Raw genomic sequence first — 21,990 nt, 5'->3', positions numbered from 1 at the left:
ACAGAATCTCTCATGAATCCTTGCTGAATATACGTCAATTATCTCGTATGTGGGGAAAGAGTTTTGTAGCTAAAATTCAATACCATGAATATACCATTATGACTATCTTTCTGTATCTTCTTATTATTCTCCGGCCACAGGAACATTATCACGTCACAGTGGCCAAAATTCTAACACTTGCTTTAATTGGACAGGATAAGAGTATCATCTTAAACACCTACACCCATAGACAACTGTCTCTGATCCAAAGTGGCAGTCGTCCCACACTAGTTCCTGAGTGAGTCTATCGCCTCAAACTGACAACATCCCTATTGTTTCCTGCCGAATGCTGCTGAACATTTAGAACACAGGTGTCGTCCTTTCACTCCTGAACTCAGCTGTTTTGTGTAGCAACATTGTTCATCACAAAATAACTACTAAATATCTGCAGGGAGTTAATATGATTCTTTCATCATCACTGCTGACTCATGCATTAGCTTTCCGTGTTGATATTCCTGGCTCTCGCTCTCTGGCCTGGTCTCTGTTTTGGAACAGAATGGTATCAAGATGGTTTCCAATCCCCCCACAAGCTACTCATTATCCAGCTGTCATGCTCCACAGTGAAGGACATTTCTACAAATACGCAACCATCAAAGCACGCCTGTGGAAACGTTTAATTGAACATCAAAATTACAGTAAGAGGACCTACAGTTCTTCTTAGCTCTATGAGCGTTTTAGCACTTTTGGGCTCATTGTTTTGGTTTTTTCGCTCTCATCAGGGTCGTTTCCAGCAGCAGCAGGCAGCTGTTTTTAGCTAAAAGCTCTTAATAAATTCACTGTACATCTTGTTAGAGTTGCTAACTTTATAAGCTGATAAAGAGTCAGATGCTAAGAGAAAATAAAAAGCAAACCAACTAATGCTGTTTTAAAGATTTTCATCCAAATGAATGCCTGTTAAATCACTATCGTCCAGTGAGGTAACACAGTAGTGATTGAGCCTATGGCCCACTGATGAAAGACAAAAATAGCAAAACCAACATAGATGCCATAATTCAATGATATCACATCATACAGTATCTTCTTCTGCAATGGTTTAAACACGTTAAAAATGCACACCAGACCACCAGACCTTTGTTATATATTTTGAGTTGTGTACTTACATTATCTCAAACGTTTCCAACAACGCTTAAAATCTGCTGTGTTTCGCCATTCGCCTGTCAATGGCCTTTGCACATGCGTCAGAGTCATCAATTGACTTTTTATCAAGTTTTAAGCCACATTTTGATACACTTTTTTAGACCCTGGTCATTTTTAACTATATCTTTTAAAAAAATATTTCTTAATGTTAGCAGCAGCTAGACATTCTTTGTCTGCCAAACAACATCAGAGAAACACTGATTTTTAATGTAAAACTGCTTTATTCAGGGTTTTTTACTGGTTTTAATCACAGGGTCTGTTTGTTTTGGAGAGGAGGAGACCTCTGTGGATAATTGGGCTCCTGGTAGAAACCTCCTGAAACCAATAAACACAGAATGATTCCTAAGAAGCAATGATGAGCAATCGTGGTAAAGACAACAACTTTCATGATCCCATACTGCTTCACAACGTATTTTTCTTGTTCTTTTCTTGTTGTTTTTAAAGACCCCCTAGCAGCAGAAATGATATATTGTAGTGCCACCAACTGTTTATCTTGATGAACCAACTCCTAATATAAATTCATAAATTCACAAAATGCTAAACAAAAAACAGAATATTTGTTGAATCGCTGTTGTTGCAGTTTTTTTATTGGTTACTAGTATAACGGTCACTTGAAAAGAAGAATAATCTGTTCGGTTTGTGTTGCATTAGGTTGTTAGAAAAGACGACACAGGCTGTTACTGTTGCACGATGGAGAACCTCTGTAATAGATACACACGATATAATTGCAGTGTGACTGTAGTCCTTCTGTCCACATTAAAAGTTGCAGTTCCTATGGGGTCACGGTTGGCCTGTAACATTCCAACAGGAAGTCCCACCTCCTCCTCCTCCTCCTCCTCCCTTTGTTTTAATGAAGCCCCTGGGAGGTTCTGGAAAGCCCTGGAACTGAATGCAGTCCATCCCGTCCAAACCACCGCCTCCTCTTCAGTCCCAGCGAGCTTGGACCAAACCCTGCTCTGCCTCCTGCCCCGTCACCACGGCAACTGCAAACAGGACGGGGGGAACAGGGTCCTGCTGAAAACGGGGCCTATGATTTCAACAGATGTCACGACACACAGGCAACACAGAAAAACGCTCGGCTCTGGTCAGTTTCTAGCGTGACTCTCCGTAGATCTGATCCACAGGCAACATATTTTCTATATTATCGGGGTTAGAGCTCCACGTTGGTTGCTGCAGCGTGGGTCATCACTTTTAACAAGGCAAAACAGCTGGCCTAAGGTGTCACAACATAAAATTCAGGAAATCGACACTAGACTGTATAACAACCTATCTAACCCTGTCGTCATGACAAAGGTGGGGGGGAGGTATTTGCACCCATACAGCATGCCTCTGTATCCTCCTATTGTCCCGGCCATGCGTCATGTCCACACTGAGCGGGCGGCTGAAGCCAGTCTCGACATGGGATTGTTCTGGACCACAGTCGGGGGAAATGCTTGGGAACTCCACTTCCCAGCGTGAGAGGAGACGGAGAGCAGAACGGCTCCCCGGAGGCGCAGCCGATGACCCCGTTGAGTGCAAAATATGCAGAGGTCACCAGATTCCTATTGGGCAAGAGCTAAATATGACTGACACCGAGCAGCAATAACGCTTGACTCCAGAGCTGCTGGGGAGACACGCTATTTATTTGCAGGCAGATAAATGTCAAGCAAACAGTTCAGAATTTCAAACATGCTTTCAGTAGACAAATAAAATCGGGTATGTACACTGAGAGGAGGAGGAATTTCAGCTCAATTATAGCAGAGAAAAGAGCTATGAAGTAAAAGCAACAATAAAAAGAAGTAGCAGAAGATTTTGTAGCTCTTCACAGCCACCTGTAGCTGTATTTTAACCTTTTTTTAAAACTGTAATATTGATGTTTCATTGTATCTGCTCTCAAACTGTGATGTTTTAATTCACCACAATGGACTGATATATTTTACTGCTCCGTCCTAGTGGCCTCCGCTCAGGGAGTGCAGATGGAAATTACTAGTTTATAGTCTGGAGTAGTGCAATGTCCCTGTTAAATAAACAAACACAATAATAAATACATGCTTTCAGTTAACACTGGCACAATATGTTGTTAGGAGGCAAAAATGTAAATGTACAGTGCAAACTGAACATTATACTGTACTGACAGTTTCATTATTTGCCCTGACATCAAGAAACATACCAGTACTCAGTACCTGTGACTATGATTTCTATGTGTCAGTTAAGTGTCAGTTATTTTTATTATATTGTAAACACACACTGTTTGAATATGTACCACATGTCTTAAAGGTCCCGTCTACTGTTGGGTCGTTTAATCTGCAGCACTGAATCATCTTCTATAAGATCATCATATGTTTGTAGCGTCGCTGTCCTGTGAGAACCACATATCTCTAAGAAGTCATCTGAGCTCAGCAGAACAGCCCCGTTATCAGCTTTGTGACGATGCATTTTCCAACTAATCCAACAGGGTTTTTAAATAGTTTATTTATCTTAAGAAGTGGGGGAATTTTCTCAACCCATAAAAGAATATTTAACCCTTCAGTTTATCACAAACATTCAAAATCACCAAATTTGGAGATACATGGTTTTCACTGGACAGGAATAGTATGGAAAATAGTGAGCTAAAAAGTGAGTAAAGCTGTCATACAGATGTCATGGAATAAAGTATTGCAGTAAAGTAGAAGCATAAAGTAGCATGAAATCGAAATACTCGAATAAAGTGTACAGTAACTTGAATTTGTACTTCCAAAGTAATTGAGTAAACGTATATAGTTACATTCCACAACTGACTACCAGTGTATATATGTGTTTGCATCCAGTATGAGCAGCACATCACAGGTCGAACATGTAAACCATCACTGCATTAGTGGGAATCACTCGCTGTACTTACAGGCTTTTGCACACACACACACACACACACACTGTATATGCACGAATGCATACATTCAAACATCCCTTTCAGCACCTACCAGTAGAGGTCGCTGTTCTCCTGCTGCACCCTGCAACTCCTGTGACCTTAGAAAGGGTGGTGGCAGCACCTTTAGGTCCTCAGGTCACAGTGTGGAGAGCTTCAGATCACAGAGCAGGTTCACTGTCTGCTGCTGCTTCAGAAAACACTACAACGCCGTTTATATAATATACATCTGAGTAACACAGCAACAGGACCGGAGTGGGCAGAGGAACAACAGTCGGTAATACAGCTGAATCTACAGAAAACAAAGCTTTGTCCGTGAGATTCAATTATAGAGATTTTCCAGCTGATGCTATAGATTGTGTTTGACTAAATGCCAGTTGAGCATTTCATTTCATTTCGTCATTGTTGCACTGTGCCAATAATTGAGATGTTATCGAATTTGTCAGTTTCCATAAAAGTTTTTCCCCGTGAGTCTGAGTTTGCCGTTGTTAAAAGGTTTTTGATTTATCATTTAGAGCATCAGTGGAGTCTATAGCTGAGTCAGCAGGGTGGCACATTTTATTTCCAGGGTCGTTGAACAATGAACAAACTTAACATGATCTGACTGATCAACTAAACCGCTGGAGAAAATAATTCAGAATACAACTAAATAACACACATGCCCACCCACCTACAGATTTACAGTGGAACAGTATGTTTCTGTTTTTGAGAGAAAGTTAGAAAAAATGTTGAGTCATGTTTGCCTTAGTTGGAAATAAGGTATTTTAAAAATCCTTATCTGATTTCACAAAGGTTGAATTTGAAGAGATGTGACATTTTAATCACGTCATTTAAAGGGTGTTGTCAGTTCTGCCTGAATCCTGCAGACATGCTGAATACTGAGAGCTACATTATAATCCTCAACACATTCTTTTTTAATAAAATTACTGGACTTTGTGTCCATGTTGTTTGTTGTTTGTGTTGTTTTCATATACAATTATGTAAGGGGACTTTAGCTTTGTTTATTGTTGCTATTAATATAGCTATTACTAGTAGTAGTAATAGTAGCTGTGATGGTGGTAGTGCTTCATTTACACAAAGAAGAAAATCCAAAAGCACCAAAGGTTGAATAGCAAACAAAACATTTGAGTATGAAAAACAATAACTTTTATAATATATAATTAGAATTAAAGTATTTGTAATACTAGTGGTAGTCTTAGCTGTGCTCACAGATGAACATCCACCAAATCAGAAATAGGCGACACTGTCTGGCTGATATTTGATCAAAATTAAATTAAATGCTCAGCACACACACACACACACACACACACACACACACATGCAGGTGTTTTCAGTTACTCTGTCTGATCAGACATCTGGTCAGGCTGAACGCTGGAAAGCATGTGAGGGCCATGTGCTAATAAGAATAATAAAGGTGTAATTTCTCCTGCCTGAACAGGTGCAACAAAGCCAACAGGGGGTGTGACGGAGGTGTCAATCAAGCACAGTCACGCCCACACAGCCTTTAAAAGAGGTTTTAATCAGGAAAAGTGAGTGAAAACACATGTGGAGGTGAACCGCAGGTGTTAATGAAACTCTATAGCTTCATTTTAAGTATATAGTACAGTATATTAACAAACAAATAAAGAAAGTTCACCAACTGTCTCCATGGTAATCACACTATTGCTCCTCTAGCTACTATCAGTGGTGTAATGTAATGAAGTAATGATACTAACACTTTTTAGGCATTTTCAGTAGTTTACTTGAGCATTTCTGTCAACTTTCACTTTTACTTCACTACATTTCCAAAATAAAATGCTGTAAGCATCTTCATTACTGACTACAAAATTAAACATGAATTGATCTGGTAGCCTAACACAGACTGCAAGCAAGCAAGTGAATCAGAGTGGTCCTAGCTTGTATGCAGGAGCGGATCTAGATGGCTGACATGCAGCTGCCACCCCTAAAAAATGCTGGCCACCCCAGTTTGGGGTCAACATGGTAAGATTAATTTAGATAACTTTTAAAATAACGTTTTAAAAAGCAGAAATTCATTGAATGATCTGTTTTGGCCTTGTTTTAGACCAAGTGTTTAAGTTAAAAGAAAAACAACCTTTAGATATTTTTATTCAGTACTTACACTACACAATAATGTAATGTTTTTGAGTTTAAATATCTTTTTCAAACAAATACTGATATGTGATTGTTATATATCTGCAACCCCTTAAAGCCTCACTGTTTCTTTATGTTTGAAGTTAAGTTTGTGTAATTAATGTTTTATTTATGAATTCTGACTGCTTGCTTTTTTATTAACAGCATTTACTTGTACTTACTTTCAATACTTCAGTACATTTATTATCAGATACTTTAAATAAGAAGTCACCTATTATAAAATTCAATTCAATTTTATTTGCTATCAGCGCCAATTCATCAACAGAATTATCTCAGCACTTTTCAAATAAGCAGTCCTAACCGCGGGAACTCCCTTTTAACATTTACCAGGAGTACCAACAATAAAAAAAAAAGCGATTCTAACTTCACGTCTGGCGCTTTATCCACCACTGTTTACCATCAGATCTGCTTGGATAAAGCTTCAATCCAAGTACAGACATTACAAATCACAAACCTGTCTCCTAGAAGTTTATAAATTATATTGTTTTCCTAGCTACATTGCGATGACAGAAAACATTTGCTGGCTGGATTACATTCAAAGACAACGTGTTTTTGATTGAATGGAGCGCTACATTCATGTGCCGAACCGGAGTTGCAGGGCGGTGGTTTGAGTGGATGGTGGACTCTTTGACACCAGAGTTTAGGGTTCAGTGTCCTGTGTGGTTTAGGCAACAAAAGCACTTTAGGTTAAGGTTATGAAAAGATTGTGTTATTGGTTTTTGATTAAGTCACTGCGGCCTTTTCCTGTAATAAACCAGGCTCTTTCCCTGACCTTAACGAAGTGCTGCCTAAACATAACCATAAGAAACGTTTAATAAAGCTCTAGTGCACGGATATTGTATTGCAAGACTGGATATTATGGCAGGAAAAAATGAAATGTGTTGTCAGTGAACATTTTACTGATACGTTCAGCTTTTTCCGACTTGCCAGATACATTAATTAGCAAAATTTCCTCACTATGTTAATGAAAAAACGCAATCCTGGTGACATTACTGTACGTTTCCTTCAAAATGTATTTGCTATATAGAATAAGTTGCATATGAACATAATTTCTAGGACCCAGGGTTGCAAATCAAACACTTATCACTGACCCAACATGCTATAACTGCGTGACGATGCTCAGCAGAAATCAATCTGATGGCGCTGAGTCTGAATTAAGTGTTAATGAGATTCACCAGCCCCAACACATTGACTTAACATTAGTCAGAAAAACAGGCCGGTCCCCCGTACAGTAACTTCACGGAATAAATGCTCTGGGAATCATCCAGAAACTCTCAGGAACCTAAAGAGAGAAGGAAGCCGTAAAATCATAAAAGGTTGACTTCACTCTTCTGAATGATTTGCCTTATTGGAACAGCATGTTGAAGCCGGACCATCAGAGGGACGCCAGAGTGATGCAATATGGCCAGAGCTCTTCCACAGCCATTGGACTGAGCCTGCAACGTTGTGTGCTTTAGTGTTGTGGAGCAGGAAGTTCAGCGTGCGGGGTGGGTTTGGTTGGATGGTAGGTGGGCGGGCGGGCTATCCAATTGAACAAATAAAAATCACTAATGGCCCGGTTCACAAATTGAGAAGCCTGGCGTTGTTCCCCCCGCCTGGCACCCACTCCCACTCGCTTGAAGATGGCCGAGGAGTGTGAAGGGGGCGAAATGAAGGAGGGCGTTTACAAATTTAGTCTGGGAGGAAACGGGCTTAGCACTGTGGCTGGCTGGAGCCGGTGCCGCTTTTGGTTTTGGCGGTTGTACCGGGTCCAGATCTAAATGGAGGTTTTAGTGCGGCGACCCCGAGCCGTTTGAGGTGTGGTCTGACTCGGTGCGAGGCCCTGCACAGCATCACACACGTCTACTCAGGCTCCAATGCATTCAAGCTGGAGGCGGAGGGGAGCCATCACACCAGGCAGCTCCAACCGCCCCCCATTATAGATGATGATCTCACTCCGGCTGTCCGCGGCCATTACAGACACAGAAAGTGGCCACCTAAGAGCTGCACTGCTCGCTCAATGTGACTCTATTAGAGCGGGAAATCAGACCGTAAAGGCAGATTTTCACAAAGATATCATCATTGTCAGATGAGAGCGCTTATATCTCTGAAAGGGTAACTTTTTAAAGAGAAAACAGGTTGTTTTAGGCCGGATGTCCATGTTAGTTTTTCATTTATTAATGAATATTATAATCAAAATGGGTCATCTGTTTTTTTTTCGTCCAAAAGCAGACAGATAATATAGTAAATTACAAAAATTGGCAGTAATATTCCAATATGAATAAATAATTAAGGTAAAAATGGCAGCTCTTAAACAACTGAAGCAAAATGTGATTAAAAAGTCTTCAGACAAAAGAGCAAAAAGTTTAATAGTGTTTAAAAGTAAGCCACAATTTGAAGTCTGACAATTCTAACTAACTCATTTTTTACTCTTTCACTTACAGCAAATAGTTGAGACTCATTCAAACTGCAGAAGAATAAATACACAAATGTTTTTTTTTTCAATCTCAGGCATTACATTAAGTGAGTTCAAAAAATAACAGACACATCCAAAGCTGTCAACATTTTCCTTTACGCTGTCACCGCACTGAAAAAGCTGCTGTTCTCCTTGTGTAATCGAGCTGTAAATGGAGACAACATTTACTGTCTCACTTCGTCATATATCACTGACATCCCGCCATCGTCCGTACGGACAATATTCCTGACAACTGCTGTAAATCTGCGGCTGAAGCCTGAAAGGAAATGAGCAGCGACGACAGTTTCCTCGCCGCCCGCAGATGTTCATCTCAACGCTGCAACACTGTCACTGTCCCTGATCTGTTATTATAGTCGCAAGATCAAACCAGGGAAACATGTATTTATCTCTCTGAGGCTCAGATGCTCCAGCATAGTCACAATTAAAAAAAAAAGGAGTTTGTTTTACTTACTGAGTCAAATGGTGAATTGTACTTTTGCTACTGTGCATCTAAAACAATACAAAAGTCCCTTTCAATGAAACTTTGTTGGTGAAATTATTATTTTTATTTTAGTAAAAAGCAACTCACAGAGATCATTTTGTCCTCAAACAAATCCCTTGTAGGCAATGATCTTTAGATTATATCCTGTGTAACTCAATTCTAACTTTCATGCCAGCAATCGTTTCATAAGAGGAGCGGATATCAAGTTTTTCAGAAGGTGGAAATATTATATCAAATATTATATAAATTTCCATTAAAGTCAGCAATCTCTGCTCTTAAATGTTTCAGTGAATGCCAAAATCCTGCAGGTTTATTTACCAGGATGACATTTGTTATTACCAGCAGGCTAATTTAGGATATATTGGCCTTACTGCTGTTACAGAACACATCAATTCTAATCTCACAGTGCTTGGCTACATGCTTTATATATCAAGAGAGGCTCCCTGAGTGTTACACGCTCTGAAATGTTTCCATATTAGCTGGTGAATAAAAAAAAAAGAGGAAAATGTCTAATAATGATTACACACACACTGGGTCTTTTTAAATGCTCATATTATAGTCTGAGGCCGAGAGCTACATCAAAGCTTCCTGCAATAAAGCATATAACACATCAGGGGCTGTTAAACTCAGGGAAGTGAGTGCAGTTTGGCAATGAAAACAGCTAAGAGGATGACATTTTATCATACGGTTTCAAACAGTCTATCAGAGACTGAAAGTTGTTGCTTTATTTTCTGAAAAATGTTTCAATAACAGTTGTTGTTAATGCTTCGATTTACTAATCATATAAAGTTTAGTCATACTGTTTCATGTCAGTCATTTTGGTTAACACCCCCTGTTTAGCATTTACATTTAGTATCTAAACATTACATTTTGATAAATGGTTTATTACGACTGCCTTGCCACCCCAGTTTGGTGATAAATGCTCAGATTTAACGCATTAATTAAGACAAATTTTTTTTAAGTGTTAAAAAAAATTAATTAACGCATATAGATTAAAGATCTGTTATGGCTACATTTTAGACTAAGTTTAATTTTAATGAAAAAGATAAAGATGTATTGATTTCATATTCCACCTTTATTTCTATTCAGTGCTTCAGTAATGTGCCACAATAATGTTTTTGAGTTAAATATCTTCATTTCATTTCACTTTTCCCAGCAAATATTGATCTATGTGATTGTTTGTGATTAAATCAGCGTATATTTCTACCACTCCTTAAAGTCCCTTCCTCTAGATCCACTATGCCTGTTATGTAGTTGTATGCAGCTATATGGGGATTTTTATGTATTGTAAGTACAGTATAACTTTTCCTATGAAGACATATTTTACATTAATACAGCTGTGTTTTACTATATTGTCTTTAATTATCAGTTTATACCTTAACTGAGTTTTAGTTGTTGATAAATGCATTAATGAACACTTATATTGCTCATATATATCCTAGTTTGTTATAAATAATTCATTAAATGTTTATATTCTGCTTATAAATGCAAAATAAGGGGATTTAAAATAAACTGTTTTTTTTATGTTTTATGAGCTTTAAAGGACTCCTGTGACATATTAATGTCAAGGCTGCACTACTTTTCTGTGGTATTATATTTTGATCATTAGTGTATTACATCTCTGCAAAAAACTAAACTTTATCCGGGAGTGAAGGTTGCAATAAAAAAAACCCTCAAAATTGACCATGAAATGACCATGTAAGCTTTGACTTCACTTGAGAAAAGGGCTAAAGTGGTGGTTGCATGTTTGTTTTGGTGACGGTGGCACTGAGCTGTGTTTGCTGTAATCCTTCCTGCCTGCGTGACTGACAGCCACAGGTTGAGCAGCAGGTCTACCTTCGGTTTCTGTCTACTCTGGAGAAAACCGCCCGACCTCACCGCCCCGCAACTGCGTCTAGATCTTCAGATCCTACTCACCGTTCTGACCTCTTCACCTCTTTTTATTCTCCTCTTCATTTCACATGTCATCACATCCAAGGATCGACAAATATGTGCCTTTGGAGGCCAGTACAGGTAGTTTTAGAATTATGTCATGGATGGTTTGTGCCAGTATCTTAAAATGAGACCATTTTCATGTCCAAACAAAGTTTCCCATTGGATTTTATTCAATACAGACTGGAAAACTTTTGGAACAGTATTTACACCACCATGGGACACTAAAAATCCTCACTGAATCCAAACTAATAACATTTATTTCAGGGTTAGCAGCTCTTAAAGGAACCTCTTGTATTCAGTGGTAGGAAAAACAAACAATGATACACTGACATAAAAAGAATTACATTAAATTAATAAAAGTTGTAAAGAAAATAACATTTAACTTATGGATATTATGTGGAACCTCAACCCTATCTGAAGTGCACAACATGACTGGGTGATGCCTAATATTTTCACAATAAAAGTCCAGCATTGGCCTGATAAATGAATGTAACCCAATTTTACACACACACAAACACACACAACATACACACACACAAAACACACACCACACACACCACACACACATACACACACACTTATTCACACAGTGGGAGATTTTGCCTCATATAGCCCACAAGGGGCAAAGACTAGGATTGACTGAAAACACCCACACCACAGGCCATCACTGCTGCGAGACCAGCGACAGGATTGGAAACACGTGTGAATTAATACCTGCTCATGGCCCTGAGCAAATATATAGCCTCGGCTAACCTGCTAATAGCCTTAATTTGTAAGGTAAACAGTAGAAGAGTTTGACACTCACTCACCTAAGGTGCCTTTCCTCTGCTGCGCTGCCTCTGCTGCCTTCGGCTCCGGCTTTGGAGGGACTGGGGGTGGGGGGGTTGCAGCGACAGCGGCAAAGTTACAGCCTGCCTCCGCCATGCTATCTGTTAAAGTAATTTTCTCTCAAAGAGGAATTAATTTCCTTTCTCAGGCGGCCCACAGCGCCTGTGGCACAGCCTGTGTCGTCCACCCGGATCCCCAGAGTGTGGAGTTATTGTAAAATCTGTCTGAGCCACGAAAACACTGAAACAACTACACATTTCAAATTTGTTATTATGTTATTAGATTTTAATCTGAGCTGTGTACACTTTAAATTTGTACCATACAAAATACACATTATTACAGACAGTCACACTGTTGCTTTGAATTTTAGAGATTTTCAGAAAGGAAATATGTGTGTGAGGTGATTATTTATCCTTAATTTTTAATAAGCTTTATGAAATATTTATTTACAGTATCTTCATTATGTTTTCTGTATAAATTATACAGATATATTTTAATTGCATGAACTAAAAACAGATTTTTATAATTTGCTCATAATTCTCCCATTAAATCAATACAATAACTTTACAGACCAGGATTATTTCTCACATTTTATGTGAGAAATAATAATAGTGTTTGTCTTTGTATCAGAAGAACAAATGAGTTTGAGGGCAAACAAATGTCTTAAATCTGTTTTAGTTTTATTTGAGTATTGGTATAGCCCCTAATAGTAATAATAAGAGGGAATAAAAGGTGAAGGCGTCTTTCTTTCACTCCCGACTGTTTATCGGCTTTTATTCCTCCCTCACTTCTACAAAATGACACTTTTATGGCCAAATGATTTAGTGACACTCTGATGTGAGCGCTGACAGTGTGTGATATGAGTGTTTGATGTATACTGAGGTTGTAGGTGGTTGAAATATTTCATCTTATACAAACTCATAAACCATTGGTCACCCTCGATGCTACGAGCCACGGATGTTATTTTGGTGCCTGCCTGTATTTATTTTAAATATTGATAAGAAATGCCACCGGCTTAGTTCTATTAAATAATATTGTGTTGAATATTCCTGCAGCAATTAAAAGTAATTTTAAAGCCAACAAATTTGGCATTTGGGACACTTTTAAAAAAAAATAAAAGCAAATAAAAGCTGTTATTTGAACTTCATGACCTCATATGGAAGGTCAAACTTGTATCAGTGTTTATTGATAATTGATGATGTGAGGTGTTTCATTTAAAAATAAGATGAACGTTATGTTAAAAAGCACTTATAAAATGATTGGTTGCACTAAATAAAATGAACTGTGGTTAAATTACTAGCATGAATTGAACCTTTATTTCAGACTGGCTCCCCTTGCTTTGCAATAAGTGTTTATTATTAATGATTATCATTTTGGAATCAAACTTTTTTTATATTCTTTTAAAAGCAGTGGAGAGTCTAAGGTACGGTGACTCACCAGAGCCCTTAACATCAGAGGATTTCTACATTACACAAGTAAAACAAAACGATGGGCTAAAGGAAACCCCCAGGACTCTGATGGAAGCAACAAGCGTCCTTGCCTTCTTCCACAAGACTAACAGTATTTTAAAGGGTCAAAACTGACAAAGACAGGGTGACACGCTCAGTTAACCCCTGACACCTCGCCCCCCTTATCCCTTCACACTCTCTCACCTCCCATAATACCCCCACAACCCCTCTCCCCCAGCCCCACCCATGAACCATTAAGGCTGTTTTCTTGCAGGAAAAAAAGATGGCCACCGGAGGTCAGATCCAAGTCCAAAATAAATTGCCCTCTTTCCTGAGGCTCAGCCATTTTAATAGTACAGATTTATTGTGCTGTGCTTTTTGGAGGGTGATCATATGTATGTGGTCAGTAGCGCGTATGCAGTCTGTGACCCAGCCTCCCTCTCACGTTACACCCTATTTATAACATCCCCTCTGCCGGCTCCCCTCGTTCTGCAGTTCCTAGGAACCTCCTTCTGCTCCCAGCCTCGAGCTCCAGTCCCCTGTTCCTCCTGACATCTGAGAGGCTCTGCTGCAGCTTATCCTGGGCTAACTGTTTATCCTGTACAGCCTGGCAACTGGCCGCATGCTCCGGATTATCACAGGACACCCATTTCAAAACACACTTTACTTTCTACTCTGACTAATCGAGAGTATTTGAATTTTCTAACAGAAGGAAAAGGTTTTGGGATAGTCAAGGGAAAAAGAGAAGCATCTTGGATATGTGCTTGTGATCTTTTCTGTTTTTGCTTGATTTAGTAACTTCACACTTTTTGAGTTGCCCTTCTCACGTTTCCTGGAGGGCCGTGTGTGTTTGCACGCGATGGATCACACACTGTTTGGCTGCCTGCGGAGCCCCCACGCCCCGGCGCAGGCCCTGCATCCCGCCTTCACCCAGTCTCCCCTGACTCTGCACGGACGCTCGGACCACGTCTCCTACCCTGACCTGGCCTCTTCATCCTCCTCCTCCTCCACTTCCTCACCGTCGCCCTGTATCATCTCCAGCTACCCGGTCGATGACGGCCTGTTTCCCGGGCAGCACCACCACCACCACCACCCCCACCGCGGCCACCTGCCCTCCCAGCAGCATCACCACCCGCCTCAGCACCATACATCTTGGCATATCCCACAGATGCCTTCACCTGGCAGTAATACACGCCACAACCTTTGCCACCCGCACTCTCACTCATCCCATGACAACGGGCCCACGACCCCGGACCTGGGCCACCCTGGTGGACCCAGTATGTGCGCTAGCACACCCAGTCTGGGCAGTGGCAGCACCCCTACAGGGGCCTCCTGTGTGCCTGCAGACTTTGGCAGGCAGACTCTGTCACCTGCTGAGGCTGAGAAGAGGAACAGCAAGAGGAAAAGTGACAGTTCAGGTAAGAGGAGCTGAGATCAGTTTCTTACTTTAGTTTTTTAAGCCAGTAATGAAAACTGGAGCAACTCTAATGGCAGACACTTAGATATTATTTTATATAGAATATTATGAATATATAAGCTGTTTGTGATACACTGATTTATGTAAAATTCTTTGGAGGTATTTCCAACATCTCCTTGTTCACTCACATTGTTAGTTAAACATCATCACATAGATCAGTTTTTCAACAAATTCCAAGCAGAGCTTAAGAATAACACAAACATCTGTACTTGTCATAAATCTCTCAACACATAACTGTAGAGATTTTTGCAGCTCTGATAGAAAAACAAAAAGCTGTCTGAAAAGCAGTTTGTAGGTGTCGGCTGAGGTGTGGAGCAAAGGCCACATCGTAACTGTGTGGGCACATCTGACTACTGCTATGTTTTGTTTAAAAATCACATCTGGTTTGTTGCGACACTCTTCAGAGGGCAGAAAATGAGGCACACAGTAAAGAATTAATGTCATGGATTGTAAAAGACTACACCGGCGCCTCACGCCACACTAAACACCCCGACAGACTTTCAGGCTTTTCAGCCTTTTTTACATGCCTAAATCTCGTAGTTCAAATAAATCACAGTCAAGTATACTGAAGTAAAAGGAAATGAATCAAGTGTCTATGTAATAATAGGATGCAAAACTGATTTAGTTTTAGTTTTGCTTTTACATGGGTTATAAATTAGTTTAATAACACAAGTAAACCCTTATGTCATTATTACTTGTTGCTCTGAAACACTTGAGAGATTAGATAAAGCTAAATAGAGATTTATCAAATGAATTTATATTTATATGTATATATTAATATATTTGTATATATATTCAACTGTATGTTTTGTACAGTCAAGTGCATCAGAGCTGTGAGCCCCAGGGACACTTTTCTTGTGTAACTTTATAAAATTTGTGACACGAGAAGGCGGGTTCAGGCGTTCAGAGCTTGAGCTCTTAAAAATCACTGGCCTGTGTGTAAAGTTTTGAACATAAAAATAAAAATAATTAAGCTGTTTACGTGTTTAGATGAAATAAGGACACAGTCCTTCAATATACATTAAAAATAATACACACAAATTCTAAACAGAGATTAAAAAAAAAATTCTTTGCACAATTATGAAGACACCCCTCTTTTAGAACTCTTCTCAAACAGGTAACACATCCCTGATGACCTGCAGGACATTTCCAACCTGCAGTCACCACAATAATCAATCACGGCATGACAAACTGCCGAGTCGGGTCGCGGGAGTTCTTGCAGGGAACGTGATATTAGTGAGAGCTCTAGGTTTTCCAAGGAAAGTGTGCTCGCCTGTTCTCTCTGTCCATTTGAGGATTGCAGGCCGTCAGCGCTGATCCTGCACCCTTTTAAAGACCTCTTTGTATGCACAGCATATCACCTGCATTTGACCACGGACTGATATTCCCGCATGTGATCGGGTTCAGGATGCTGGTGGTCAACTCAGAGAGCATCTACAGTCCCTCTCAAGAGACCAGCTGGTGCTGCAGTTTACAGCCAGTTCACAAAACTGTGTGTTAAAATATGACTCTTCTTCTTGACTGCGATTAGCAGACGGTGTAACTGCACTGCATATAAATATGTTCAATATAATATGATCAAATACTAGAGAGAGCAGGTAAAATTCACATTACTCACTGATTTAACAGGAACTCCAGATGTCATAGTTATGTGCTAAAAAATGATAGATTCATGCAACACACAGAGTCTGGACGGCTTCATTTTCAGTTTTATAGTTCTATTTGTGCTAAATATCCTGTGTTTCACATACAAAATGTTGCAATTGTACATTTAATCTGCAAATTCAAGGCACCACCTCCTATTTCCTTTCCTCCTTAGTCAAATCATTTGGAAACCGAGCCTCGGTCTCCAAATCCCACTTCCCCTGTAACAATACTTACTGCATACTCATTACATGTGCGGTGCCTTCTCTCCACGCTAACACCAATCACGCTGATTATTGGGCCTAACTAGGTTGCTGACTCAATCAGCTGTCTAAATATTACACCGCTGCCAGTTGCATGAGATAGAGCCCTGATTAGGTTTCACCATCTGGACTCAGAAACCTGAATTTAGATACAGAAATAACAACAAAACTCGAGAGCTCATTTCCATGCTAGGTTTACCTCTTTCGCTCAAATATGAAGCATCTCAAATTTCGGTGTCTAATATTCGATTGTGATTGTTTCCTCAAGGAAGGCAGCAGGGTGGGCTAATGAGATGAGCCAGCTCCGTGGTATTTTGGGTGTCTGCTTTCTGGGGGAACCTGCTCATTCTTTGTGGCCAAGCTGGAGAGTTTCAGCCCTACAGAGTGTCGGCTGGTGCACTTTTCCTGCGTGTCTGGGTTATATTTGCATAGACGAGTGCTGTCATGGGAGTGGTCGTTCTTTAAAAAGTTACTAGATTTTCTGGGTGGAACAATAAAAGGTGCTTGAAGTCTTATTTTGTTGAGGCGGCGTTGTAAAACGGAGGAGCAAGGTCCTTGAAGGCCTCTTGCTGGCAGACACTTTATCCTAGAAGAAGCTTTAGAAAAACATTGCGGATGTGTTGTTGCATTTGAGTTCTTGTGTGTTCCGCTGCCATAATATTTTACGGAGGGAAAATAAAAAAATCACAACTTTCACTGAAGGAAAAACAACTAACACGCAATTTTCCATCACGAGAAAAAGAATCAGCAAATCAACATTTTCTTGCGAAGAACAAGACATTATTTTAGAGAGGGTCCCCTCCGCCACTGAGCTCACTTCATTTGGGATCCCTAAACGACGTGCCCTGTCTGGGTGCGTGTTTTTTTCTCATATTATTCCTCCTTTTTTGTGGAGAGATGAAAGTTACAGCGGGGACCTAATTGCTGTGGTGTAGTGGCTGTGTCATAAAAGCCTGCCGCTCGTTTTAACTCCAGGCCTGCTGGTCTGCACCAGCTGGCTGTGTTATTCTTTTATTTCTCTTTACACAATGTCTGTGTTTACCAGAGAGAGAGCGGATAAATACGTCTGACGGCCCGCTTCAATCAGCCACACACTGTTTGGAGCGCTCGGTTTGAAATTACAGGGAGGGAAAGGCAAGGTCAAGGGGGAGCTGGACACAGGCTGCGGGTCAAGCAATGATCTGTTTCATTTCATAAAATTCATGTGGGAATTCTTGCAGTTTATATATCTGTTTGTCCTTGGCTCTAAAACGGTGCAAGTGCCTTACCAATATAGCTTTTGTAGAGTAGTTTCAGTTTACCCCTCATCTTCTCTTTAGCCTCTCAAGGGAGTTATTTTACTCTGAAAAAACACACGCTTAATTAGAAGGAAGATCCTCTTTCCGACAGAAAAACAGAGCCGACAGGGGTCTCTCCGGGTGGAAGTCTTAGGTGAAGAGATAGTTATTGCTTTGACGTGGCTTCAAGCTTCGCACCATTTGTGAGTCTGGCTCTGGGCTGCAGGACTATTTACAGTTTGGCTTGACGCAGGCCTGCTGGATTAACACACACGACAGAACAGGACCACAGATGAATTAGCATGCAATCACTGCAGCCTTCAAGTGCAATGTGCAACTGAAGCGTGTCCAACAGAGAAACCACAAAGGCTGCTCACAATAGGAAAGTTTTGGAGGGCAAATAAACCGTACGTGTTTTCTTCAGAACGTCTGTGGAAATACCAAAACAGAAAGTATTTTTCCGGGGTGATGAGCAAAAGTGGAGATGACATGTGCTGGGGATTTTTATTCTCAGTATTTTTTCATATGTTTATCTCATATTTTTCTGAAAGAAATTCATAATATGTTGCAAGTTTCCCAGTTTTTTTAAGAATTGTTTATCTCGTGATTGAACGGAATTTATTGTTTTACTGCCATTCTGAAATCTGCAAAGAAAATATGAATCAAAAGATCCAAAGCTGAAAATACAATATTGCAAATAATGGTACTTAAGTAAAAAAGAAACTTAAAAATATATATATATTTTATGTGTCCTGCAAAACAGTTTTGTTCCATATTTAAAACTAAGGTTATAGCAGCAGATTCCTTTAAGACAAATTAAACCCATGTTGGCAGTATAAGAGCCAGCCTATTGTAACAGCACAGCTGCCACAGTCAGGCACACATGTGTAGCCGCCCGTGAGTCCTTCCATCCACTTAAAGTGTTCATAAACAATGACTGAACAATAAAGTGTGATTGACAGCTCCCATTGTTTCTCTTACCTCGCCTCTTTTCATCCCCTGCCGACTTGCACCTGCCACATAACACTTATTTTTATTTTTCTTGCATATAAATCTGCCCTGAGTGGAAGAGAAACCTGTGTGGTGTTTGGTTTCAGAGTCCCAGGACGGGAATTACAAGTCAGACGTGAGCAGCAAACCCAGGAAGGAGAGGACGGCGTTCACCAAGGAGCAGATCCGAGAGCTGGAGGCCGAGTTTGCCCACCACAACTACCTAACCAGACTAAGGCGCTACGAGATCGCCGTCAACCTCGACCTCACTGAAAGACAAGTACGTTCCCACCCACCGCAGCTTGTTTCCCCCTGGGTTCAGACATTATTGAACCCCCCATTAGCACATTAATGCCATGTTGTGAAAACAGACTCGGCCCCGGGACAGCAAAGAGGCTTTTCAGTTCGCTACTGTGTTTTTGTAACTCTGGTACGAGGGCTATTGTGCTCCAGATGTGGCCGTGTGATGGGACTATCATATTCCAGATGTTCCTGTCTATTCTTTCAAGCAGGCCACAGTCAAGGCAGGGAGACGGATTGAAGGAAGTGCTGTCTAGCAAGTCACTTCCTCTCTTCCACTACCCCTGCGAGCACAAATTGGTCTCTGAGCGTGGGCCGGCCGCTGTAAAACGCAGGCACATGAAATAAATAACAGACAAATGGTTGGGGGAAGGAAACGGCGTACAGCCTGTTGTTCTCTGACACCCGTTTGGAAGCTATAAGTCACACTAAGTTGACACCTTGCCAGTGATATTTTGCAGTGTGATACAGTGTAGATTGAATGTAAAGAACAGCCTAGAGTGAGAAACGAGGATAGAGTTTCAGATGAGGCCTCAGATACAAAAAAAACCCATATAGATCATGTGTTTGTAAAGATTTATGTACCCTATGTCATGCTACACTGAAAAGTATAATGATTGCATTCGGTGAGCAGTTAAAATTTGCTGTTGAAGGTGGATAATAACTAGAAGATCTTTCTCACTGTGGATATTTTGATTAAAACAAACTAATAACACCAGCAATGGCTCCATCCCACAGTACCAGGGTCCTGCTTTTTATTGTGCATGCTGGTTCAGTAGCCCAGCTCACTGGGACACCTAACTGGAACGGAGAGATTCATTTCATTAATGTTATTAGTTACACCTGCTTTTCCTGCAATCACATCTTCAAATGTCAGTCATGAGAAAGGTCCACAGGCCTCGGAGGTCTCGGAAATGTCAGCAGTATCTCAGAAACGGAGACGGTTTTCTTCAGTAAACACCTGATAGCAACCATTATTGTACAGTCATTGTTTGCTCCTCGGTAGACTACTCATACATTGTCTGTAGCTGAGAAAGTGAGTAATGTTGTCAGGGTTTGTGGTTCAATTCCCACTTGGGTCACCCATGCTAAAAATGTACAGTCTGCACCCACAGGGCTGTGTAAGGCGCTTCAGATAAAAGTGTCCATCGAAGGAAATCTGAATAAAAACGTCTGCAGTTGTGTGTTAAGGGCCTCTCAAAGTAATGCGAGCCGTAAATCTGCACAGTCGCATTTAAGTTCTTACTCCTCAATCTGAAAGCAACTGGAAACTGTGACATGAAAAGTGATAAATGCGTCATAAATTGTGTAAGTAACCCTCTGCTTTTGCTTCGCATTACAAAGGTGTAAAGAACTTTGAAGGAATACTTCTAAATACCACCACGTCAAGTTAAACTCCGTTTAACTCCACGGGGCCACCGAGCACACAGTTTGCCATTGTAATTCCACTTCAGCCTTCCCCCAGACTGTTGCAATTAATCTTTTTGTGGCTCGAAGCAGCATAAAATGTGCATGAAATTCATTCAGCTCATGCAGCATAAGTTCTGTGTGACCTCCGTTTTGTCAGGGAAAATATACAGCAGGAGATAGTGAGGTAAATATTGGCAATACAAACAGCTGGTCACGGCTCTTGATTTATGCTGCATGAGCTGTTTGCAGAAATTTGATGGATGTTTTATGTCTTTGTAGGGCCTGAGTAATTTCAAGGATGGCAGAGGTGGAGCTAAGGGGCCAAACGTCTTGCACGTTTGGAGTTTACACCAGCATGGGAATGGGAAAAAAAAGACTACATTTAAATTTTGGAATGAATTATTCCCAGTAAGCATCCCTTTTTAGATGAGTAAACCTCTGAATCAGTAATCTGGTTGAAAAGTGTTAGTAGTTACCTATAACTATTGTTTTAACAGCATTTAAATGACTAAATTTATAGGCAGCAATTAACATAAACATTGAAATATAGTCACTGAAATGCTGGTAAAACAACTGGTATGAGTAACCTAAACATCACCTTTTAACCAAATTTAGCGCAGGTTCTACCTAAAATGTCCAGATATATTTTGACTTGCCAACCAAGTCATACCAATTTGGTGCTTGTTGGGTTATTTTAGGCAGTCAGTAGTGTGTTTCTTGTTATGTTTCATGCTCTAAAAGCGAAGGAGTAGAGTGGGCCCATTAGTGCTCTATGGATGCTTAAAAAAGACATTTTAAACTAGTGGATTGACAGTTCTTCTAATCAGACAAAGGCTAAAATGGGACATTGAGGTCAGGAGTCTTTGATGTAACGTGATTGAATTGTGAGTGTCACTAGTACAGGTACAGTGCTGGTGACTCTGAATTGTGTGTGTGTGTGTGTGTGTGTGTGCACATTAGCCTTGAGGATCACATGTTTGGTTTGACATCAGAGCCTGGCATAAAGAAGTGATCCTCCGCTGAAGTCTCTCCCCCCCCCCCGCTCTCAGAAAAGGCCTGAGGCTTGTAAAGAATCCGAGGTGATACTCAGCACGGCGTACGCCCCTGACGTTTAAGACAAACGTTTGTGCTGTCAACTAACTTCCTGACCATGTGCCCGTTCTCTCTCCACGGAATGACACTCCCCAAAAATAAACCCACCCAGCCCTGCGTGACAGGAGCGAGCCTCCCCCCCACCCCCGTCCTCCCCCTGTGTCGACACTCTGAGGGCCTCT

General features: G+C 40.6%; 1 protein-coding gene and 1 long non-coding RNA gene across 4 annotated transcripts in view; one reads left to right on the top strand and one right to left on the bottom strand.

Moving 5' to 3' along the window:
* Positions 1-1,745: 1,745 nt before the first annotated feature.
* LOC118335498 lies at positions 1,746-12,127 on the bottom strand. 3 transcript variants are annotated; one of them, XR_004797065.1, is made up of 3 exons: positions 11,889-12,127; positions 11,062-11,139; positions 1,746-4,259 (listed from the first exon to the last, which is right to left on the bottom strand). It is a non-coding gene; the product is annotated as an uncharacterized LOC118335498 (long non-coding RNA). The 3 variants fall into 3 exon arrangements; XR_004797064.1 differs by lacking the exon at positions 11,062-11,139; XR_004797063.1 differs by lacking the exon at positions 11,889-12,127 and having other exon boundaries at positions 11,062-11,879.
* Positions 12,128-13,827: 1,700 nt separating this feature from the next.
* Positions 13,828-21,990, top strand: part of meox2a (mesenchyme homeobox 2a) — a 10,051-nt gene continuing 1,888 nt past the window's right edge. The window contains exons 1-2 of the mRNA XM_035671801.1: positions 13,828-14,773; positions 19,114-19,286. Of these exons, the coding sequence (XP_035527694.1) occupies positions 14,215-14,773; positions 19,114-19,286 (732 nt within the window). The 5' untranslated portion in view covers positions 13,828-14,214. The remainder of the gene's footprint in view (positions 14,774-19,113; positions 19,287-21,990) is intronic.

This window comes from Morone saxatilis, unplaced genomic scaffold (genome assembly GCF_004916995.1).
Source record: "Morone saxatilis isolate NCDOM2014 unplaced genomic scaffold, NCSU_SB_2.0 Contig24, whole genome shotgun sequence".
NCBI lineage: Eukaryota > Metazoa > Chordata > Actinopteri > Moronidae > Morone > Morone saxatilis.
This window is presented reverse-complemented; position numbering and strand designations above follow the sequence as displayed.